Source organism: Sceloporus undulatus, chromosome 11 (assembly GCF_019175285.1).
Source record: "Sceloporus undulatus isolate JIND9_A2432 ecotype Alabama chromosome 11, SceUnd_v1.1, whole genome shotgun sequence".
Taxonomy (NCBI): Eukaryota; Metazoa; Chordata; class Lepidosauria; order Squamata; family Phrynosomatidae; genus Sceloporus; species Sceloporus undulatus.
This window is the reverse complement of record NC_056532.1, coordinates 9,971,759-9,981,165: the sequence shown is the minus strand read 5'-3', so window position 1 is coordinate 9,981,165 and position 9,407 is coordinate 9,971,759. Positions and strand designations below refer to the sequence as shown.

At 42.4% G+C, this 9,407-nt stretch overlaps 2 protein-coding genes across 16 annotated transcripts in view; both read right to left on the bottom strand.

Moving 5' to 3' along the window:
• The window catches only part of NF1 (neurofibromin 1), a 353,409-nt gene extending 352,098 nt beyond the window's left edge, over positions 1–1,311 (bottom strand). For all 5 annotated transcript variants that reach the window (XM_042442781.1, XM_042442784.1, XM_042442782.1 and 2 more), the window contains exon 1: positions 992–1,311. In XM_042442781.1, the coding sequence (XP_042298715.1) occupies positions 992–1,051 (60 nt within the window). In that variant the 5' untranslated portion in view covers positions 1,052–1,311. The remainder of the gene's footprint in view (positions 1–991) is intronic.
• The window catches only part of LOC121917114 (RNA-binding protein Musashi homolog 2-like), a 911,933-nt gene that overhangs the window by 895,853 nt on the left and 6,673 nt on the right, over positions 1–9,407 (bottom strand). The window lies entirely within an intron of this gene.

Below are 9,407 nucleotides of genomic sequence, written 5' to 3'. Positions count from 1 at the left end.
TCCCAGACCCCATATTCCTATACACACACACACACACACACACACACGTGTATGTATATATATATATATATATATATGAGGGAACCATATAGACTTTTAGATTGTAAGCCTGCGGGCAGGGAACTGTCTGGTTAAAAAATAATAAATGTAAGCCGCCCTGAGAGCCATTAGGGCTGAAGGGCGGGTTATAAATACCTAAATAAATAAATAGACATAGATATATGGAATATATATATATATATATATACACACAGAAATATAAAAGCTGTTACTAAGAAAGAGAAGAACCGCCCTCCATCACACACAGAGATCTATATCCCAAGCCCCCATACCCCTCCCCACAAACATATCAGGGAACCATACATAGGCATAGATATATGGAATATATACATATATACTTATGGGATATATTGCTATTGCTAAATAAGAGAAGAACCCCCTCACAGAGAGAGAGAGAGATATTTATATCCCAGGCCCCCGTTCCTATACACACACACACACACACACACACACATATGAAGGGACCATATATTGACATAGATGTATGGAATATATACATATAGAATATATAAATGCTATTGCTAAATAAGAGAAGAACCCCCTCACACACAGAGAGATCTATATCTCAGGCGCCCATTCCCACACACACACACACACACACACATATATATATATGAAGGGACCCTACACAGACATAGATATATATACACATATACATACATACATACATACATATATGCTATTGCTACTTAAGAACCCCTCACACACTCACACAGGGAGAGATATATATCTCAGGCCCCCATTCCCCCCATATATATATATATACACATAAACACACATATATATATCAGAGAACCATATATATATATATATATATATATATGGTATTGCTACTTAAGAGAAGAACCCCTCACACACTGACATAGGGAGAGATCTAGAGCCCAGGCCCCCATCTCTCTCTCTCTCTCTCTCTGTGATGCTGCCTGTATACCTGTTCGTCGAAGCGGCTGACGACGGCCTGGACCCACTCGAGGGGTTTGTGGGCGGCCATTTCGCCCCTTCTCCTCCTCCTCCTCCTGCTGCTGCTCAGCTGCTGCCTCCTGCCCCCCTCCTCCTCCTCCTCCTGCTCCTGCTCCTCCGTCTCGCTGCCTTCGGCTGCTGCCTGTCCCTCTCCTCCTCGGCCATCACAGCCCAGGCCCCACCATGACACACACGCGCCGCGCACCGGAAGCCCCAGACCCAGCGCCACTCCGCAGGAACACAGCCAGGCGCTGGGAAAACGGGGGGACTCCAGCAGCAGCAGCAGCAGCGCATGCGCACCGGCGCCCAGGAGGGGGAAAGGGGGAGGAGCCGCACACGCGCAGCCCCGGACGAGGGAGGCACGGAGCCGCGCGTGCGCAGGCCGAGGGGCGGAAGTGGTTGGGACTGCTACGGTGGGCGGGGACTCAAGGGAAAGGGTTCGTCAGAGGAGGGGAAGGAACTGCGCATGCGTCCTCCTCCGGGAATGGAAAGGAGGGACTGGTCCTCGCCAAAGCGCATGCGCGGAAGGGAGGACGGCTCTCTGGTGAATCATTCCTATATATATATATATATATGAATATATTCAGATAGAGAGATAGATAGATATGAATGTATGCATATACATATATATTTGAATATGTATGCATACATATATGTGTGTGTGAATATATACCTCTCTATATATCTGTATATATGAATGTATACATATATATACTGTATATGAATATATATATATATATATATATATATATATATGAATATATACATATATAGCTGTGTGTATTGAGATAGATAGATCATGACAGATAATTAGCTAAGACCCCAGACCATATATATATATATATATATATATATATGGCATCAGATGATTTAGAATTAGATAGATAGATGGGACACCAGACCTATATATATATATATATATATATATATATATGGCACTAGACCATGAAAAAGATATATGGGACACAATAGACCATTAAGAAACACACAGATAGAGCACCAGATATATAGGGCACCAGACCATTATAAAGATATATGGTGCACCAGACCTATATATGTATATGTGTGTGTGTGTGTGTGTGTGTGTATATATATGGCACCAGATCATTAAGAAAGATAGACAGATAGATAGAGCACGAGATATATAGGGCACCAGACCATTATAAAGGTATATGGTGCACCAGACACACACACACACACACACACACACACACACACATATATATGGCACCAGATCATTAAGAAAGATAGATAGATAGAGCACGAGATATATAGGGCACCAGACCATTATAAAGATATATGGTGCACCAGACACACACACACACATATATATATATATATGGCACCAGATCATTAAGAAAGACAGATAGAGAACCAGATATATAGGTCACCAGGCCATATATATATATATATATATATATATATAGGGCACCACAGCTAGAAAGATAGGAGTACCAGACTGTATCAACCTGCCAATGGCATACAATCTACGAAATACATATAAACAGTAATATAAAATAGAATTAATTAAAAAACAAAAACAGGCAACAATTAAAACATCGACATCCATTATTTAGTCAAATATCAGATCAATATTATCTGATTGTATTTCTATTTATGTTTTATACGTATAGAGGGCCGGCATGGCGTAGGGGTACGAGTTCGAATCCTGGCTCGGCCATGGAAACCCATTGGGTGACTGGGAAAGTCGCGCTCTCTCAGCTTCATTGGAAGGCAATGGCAAACCTCCCTCTTAACAAATCTGGCCAAGGAAACCCCAGGATAGGTTCCCTTGCATTGAACCGTGGCAGTTAAAGCAATGTTAAACTGAGTGCGGATGCAGCCCATGTCTAGTTTCCATATATATATATATATATGGAGAGAGAGAGAGAACCAGGCCTACATATGCATATATTTATGTATGTGTGTATATATGTGTGTGTGTGTGCACACCTATATCTGTATAATGGTATGGTGCCCCATCCATCTATTTATCTACGGTCTAGATATATACACATTCATATATATATATATGGTCTAGATACACACACACACACACACATATATATATATATATATATGTAATGGTCTAGTGCCCTGGCTCTATGTATATAATGGTCTGGTGCCTTGTGTGTGAATGTGTGTGTGTATATATATATATATATATAGAGAGAGAGAGAGAGAGAGAGAGAATTGTCCAATACCCTCTATATCTATTTATAACAGTCTCTCTCTCTCTCTCTCAACATATTGGTCTCGTACTCCATCTATCTATCTAGGTGTGGTGCCCTATATGTGTGTGTGTGTGTGTGCATGTGTGTGTATAAATAAATAATCTGATGCCCCATATATCTTCATGACAGTCTAGTGCCCTATATATTTGGTGCCCTATCTGTCTGTCTGTATATCTAATCTATCTATCTAATTCTTACTGATTATGGTTGCCATCTATTATTATATTATAATATATATATATATATATATATATGGTCTGGTGTCCCATATATCTTTATAATGGTCAGGTGCCATATAGTCTGGTACTCCTATCTATCTAGCTGTGGTGCCCTATATATACATACATATACATATATATATGAGGGAACCATGTAGACATAGATATATGGAATATGTATATATATATATATACACACACACACACACACACACACAAATATAAATGCTATTGCTAACAAAGAGAAGAACCCCCCTCCATCACACACAGAGATCTATATCCCAAGCCCCCTATATATCTGTTGCCCTATATATCTGGTGCTCTATCTATTTACCCACTAGAGGGCCCAAATAGACCAGGAATAACAACCAGAGGAAAGAGAAGCAGTGCTTTCATTCTGTGATTCAATGGGAGCGCTATGTTTTCAAATGTTTCCCCTGCCATCAATTGCATATATGCAATAACAAAACTCATAAAAGACATAAAATGCACATAGTTTATTAATGGACTAATCCAAATGCTATATGTGATAGCAGAACCCATAAAAGAAGTAAAATGCGCATAGATCATTCTCTATAGTCTAGACCAAATGCAATATGCAACAGCAAAACTCATCAAAGAAGTAAAATGCGCATAGCTCATTCTCCAAAGTTTATTAACGGTCTAAACCAAATGCTGTATGCGCTAACAAAACACATAAAGGAAGTAAAATGCGCATAGATCATTCTCCGAAGTTGATTAATAGCACAAAACCCGCCATTAAAAGTGGCCGCGAAGAAGCCTTAACATCCATCTTTTTACTTTCGGGATTTCAGCGACAACAAATTCCTGATACCGCTTTATTTGCCCAATTGCATGTGATAACTGTTCGTGCAATTACTCAACGTTTTCGCTTTATTTGCGGGAATGCTTTAAATGCGCTTTAATCTCTCCGTAATGCTGAAATTAGCCCCAGGATGATAAACTGCAAACAAAGCTCATGCTGCCAACTTCTTTCTTTCAGTGAGTCTCCAAGGGTTCTCTGTCTCTCTCCTCTTTCATTTTTACTACTCCATCGTATGCAATGGGATTTGAGCATCCATGGGTTTTGGTATCCACTTTAGATCCTGGATGCAAACCAAGGTCCCACTGTACGATTACCTCTCTAGATCTGTAATGATAAGGAAGATCCGATGAGGGTTATCATCCAACTCGTTTTTGTTTTACGAGAAGTGATCAACCGACTCGAAAGCCGCCAGCGTAGCCAAGAAGTCCAACCGCACCTTCCCTCGGCATCCAAGGAATGCACTTGGGGATCCGTCTGGGGTTACAAAGGAGAATGTTGTGGCTGGAAACGGAGAGAGAAAGAGTAATGCCAAAGGAGATGGAGGCTGCTACTACGCTGCAGTATTAATGTGGTTTGGCGCACCATCCTCGCCGCAACAAGAGGGGCAGCAAAGATGCCCAGTTAGGATTAGACTGAAAGGGAAGCTTGCTGTGGTGGCAAGTTATGCCTTGCTGCTATCCAATTGTAGTCATCATAGAATCATAGGGGTTTATGAATATCTCGTGTCATTATGTGAAATGGTTTCACACAACGTCACACAAAACCCGCCCTTCAAGTGGTCACAGAGAAGCACTAATGCGCATCTTTTTACTTTCGGGATTCCAGCGACGGTGCGTTTCCGATATCGCTTTATTTGTGCGATTGCGTGGGATAACCGCGCAGTTACTTGCCATTTTGGCTTTATGTTATTTTGCAGAGTTGCACCGGAGGACCTAGAAATTCCTAGCGAGGACGTATCGATCGAATCCGTCAATAATCGAATCCGCAAAAGTCAAAGACTCCAATGGCTGACTGTAAAATTGTATCTCGCACCCGATTCATGGCCTCTCGGACCCTAGGGAACCTATGGCCCCATACAGACAGAGCAAAATAAAGCTGCTTTGGGTCACATTTGAGGTATGCTATTTAAATGATGCATATGTCCTAAGAGTCCAGAAGCCGTGCCAAAGCCACGATCCAGTCCTAAGGGCTAAAGCACGGCTTTAGCGCAGCTTCTGGACTCTTAGGACGCATGCATCATTTAAACAGCATACCTCAAAAGTGACCTGAAGCAGCTTTATTTTGATCTGTATGTATGGGGCCTATGGATCCTGGGCTAAGATGCTGAGGACACCTTCTCTACCTTGTGGTCATAAATGTGCCCAAAATGTGACCAGGAGCGCAAGGGAGAACATCAACATCACATCCACGTTTTCCATTGAGTACTTATGACTCTGAGAGATGATTCAGAGCTGTTCTATGGGGTCCTTGTGTTTTTCTTTTGTCGGCGTACATCCGCATTGCTTGACCTTCCTGACAGTAAGAGCTGTCCGACAGCGGAAGACAACAGCGAAGTCTCCTCCTTTGGAGGATTTTAAACAGAGGCTTTTTGGGTATGCTTTGACTAAGAGTTCCTGCATGGCAGAATGAAGTTGGACTGGATGGCTCTTCTTGGAGTCTCTTCCAACTCTAGGCGTCTATGGTTCTTAACCCAGCTGAAAGATTCTCCTGTGACTCTTGCATCAAGCTGAGCATGTGATTGCTCCCTTTGTACAAAGCTGACTCTACAGTGGCATCACATGTTTTAAAAGTCCCAATTTACCAGTCGCTGGAGTGAGCCGGCTTCAGTTTCCATGCTTCTTCACTGGGTTTCCAGCAGAAAGCGAAAGAGAGAGCGCAAGGATCTCATCTCTAGCGCATATGCGCTGAAATTAACGCAAGGGGATGCTGTTCCATAGGGTCCAGCCATAGAGTCACCACAAGTCAAGATCGACTGGAGGGCGGTTATCAACAAGGACAAAATGCTGTTCCACCGCCTGAAACCTTGAGCCAATGCAATTTGTTTTTTAAGTGTCGCTCTTTGGCCAATTGCACACTTTACCAGCGGTTCCCAAACTTTGGTCCTCCAGATGTTTAGGGCTTCAGGTCCCAGGAGTCCTGATAGTTGGCCAAACCAGTCAGGGCTTATGGGACCTGAAGTCCAAAACACCTGGAAAACCAAAGTTTCAGAACCACTGGACCATAGAGTTATGGCGCTATTATTCCACTTTAACTGCTATGGCTGCCTCTTGTGTTACCCCTTAATTTTAGATGGATTTTAGTCATTCGATTGTATTTTATGATGTCCCGTAGTTTTTAATGGGATTTATGTTCATGTTGTTGGGATTTTATGAATAGTGTAGTGCAATATTGACCTTTATTGCCTTTGAATCAGTGGGCCATAAGTTGATGCGGAGTCCAATAACATAACAGTTTACTCAAAATACAACATGCAGAGAATAAAGGACCTCTCGTCCTCCGGATGGTTTCGGACATCAGTTCCCAGTCGCCCCAGATAACATGATCAGTGTCTGGACTGATGGGAGTTGCAGTCCAACAATATTAGGAAGGCTACGGTTTTCTGTAGCCTGGTATCCCATGTGCAAAAGACAGCATCGGTCTCCCATGCTGTGTAATACAGTTTTAGTACTTTAGGTGTCTAACTTTTGTGAAATTCTACATCTCTGTGCACTTTTAATGTAAATAATGATGTCCCATTTCTTTGGTTAGTTATTTACAAGGTTTTCCAAAGCTCAGTTTGGTTTTTAACATATGAAACCTTGGCCGCAACAAGTCTTGCTTTCAGCATTTGCATCATAATTTCACATATTCTGTCCCTTCTTCATAAATGTTTGCAAGTTGGAGGCTATAAACCAGCTGTAGGAATATAACACACATTTGAAGACCCTATTATGATTATTTCTAACATCTGAATTAATTGTTTTTGTGGGTTTTTTGGGCTTCGTGGCCATGTTCCAGAAGAGTTTATTCCTGATGTTTCGCCAGCATCTGTGGCTGGCATCATCAGAGAATGCTGGCATGGATAATACATACATACATACATACACACCCCACTCTCTTCTGGGCCAGCATTCTCTGAACATACCAGCCACAGATATGCTGGCGAAACATCAGGAATAAACTCTTCTAGAACATGGCCACGTAGCCCGAAAAACCCACAGAAAAATATTGATGCCGGGCAGGAAAGCCTTCGACTTCACATCTGAATTAATTGTTCAGTTTGCCCAGCGTGATCAAAATGGCCAGAGAAAGGCAGAGTGGGAACAGAATTGCAGAATGTATGCGTGGCTATGTATTGTGCTGACCTTCTGTGATTGATATATTTGCTTCGCCCAAAGGTTTGGTGGTTTATTGCCGAGTGTCTTCATCCTCCCAAGTCCAAGGAATGTGCTAGCGTGTGATTGTGAGACGTCTCTACGCAAATACGACTTTTGAAGATGAATCATATGAAATAAATCATTTGAGCCGTCAGCCCGTATCCATGGAGAGGTATTGGGTTCTTCATGTGCAGACTTCCACACCTACGTTGTTGCTATGTGCCTTCAAGTCATTTCTGACCGGTGGTGACCCTAAGGCAAACCGTATCCCGCTGACCCAGGTGTGCAACGAAATATTGCAACACAAAATGGCCCTGTTAGTGTCAGCCACCCCTTTGGTACTCTGTTTCGTGTTGCAACAACAACAAGGATGCTTCCTCCTGACCTCGGTCAGCTCTTCAGAGGAGTCTCCCCTGTAAAGCAGAATATCCAGGCAACTTTGCTTCCAATTCAGGTTCAACAGTGCAAGGCATGATTATAGACTACCTTGAGTGTGACTTGAATTGCAAATACCAGAGTGGAGTTAATGGAAGGCCATGGTTAAAAAGCTTTGGGGTTATATAAGAAGAGATGTTCCCAGAAAGGAAGCTAGTCTGCAGCAGGTAGGAGTACATCTGTACTGCAGAAGTAATGCAGTTTGATATCACTTTAACTGCCATGGCTCAATGCTGTGGGATTGTTGTGGCACCAGAGCTAAAACTAAAAGCCCAAACAGACAGGCCAAAATAAAGCTGCTTCGGGTCACTTTGGAGGTATGGTGTTTAAATGCTGCATGTGTCCTAAGAGGCCAGAAGCCGCGCCAAAGCCATGCTCCAGTCTTAAGGATTGGAGAGCAGCTTTGGTGCAGAGCGTTTGGCTTCTTAAGATGCATGCATCATTTAAACAGCATACCTCCAAAGTGACCCGAAGTAGCTTTATTTTGGCCTGTCTGTTCGGGACCTAACTCCAAATCCCAGGTTTCTGTAGGAAGGAGCCATGGCAGTCCAAACAGTGTCAAACTGCATTATTTCTGGAGTACAGATGTAGCCACAGTAGATTAATTTTCTGGCTAGGACCACACAACTGAAACAAGAGAAAGTAATACTTTACCTATACCTATAACACCGGCAGACATAATTCACACCATTTGTAACGCAGCGTTCAAGAAAGGGAGGATGCTACAACCATGCCGACAGAGCAGCTGCTTAAATGGATGAGAAACCCTTTCACTTCTGAAAGCGAGATGATGCTAGTTACCATTTCCAAGAACTCAACTATTTTTAAAGGCAGCTTCTGAGGTTGTTTGGATGAGCTGCTTTAATAATTAACCATCTTAAAAGCTCCCTTCGTAGGTCCTTTCCTAGAGAGAAGCAAAATGGGGCTCCTGTGCTAGAGAGCAAACATTTATTACAGAGAAATGATGCCTCCTTTCTTATGCGGTTTTGCCAGTTTGGAGACCGTCTCTCTGCATCCGCGTTGCAGGAATAATCCAGGTTGATACCATTTTAACCGCCATGGTTCAGAGTCAACCATCCACAGCCTGAAAATATTCTAAAAAGATCTAAATTTCAAAAAGCAAACCTGGATGTTGCTATTTTATATAAGGGACACCATTACACCAAGCCATTTTATTTAATGGGACTTGAGCATCCACAGAGTTTGGTGTCCATGAAGGTCCTGGAACCAAACCACAATGGATACCAAGGGCCCACTCTTTGTTGTTGTTGTTGTTGTGTGCATTCAAGTCCTTTCCGGTTTATGGTGACCCTAACAT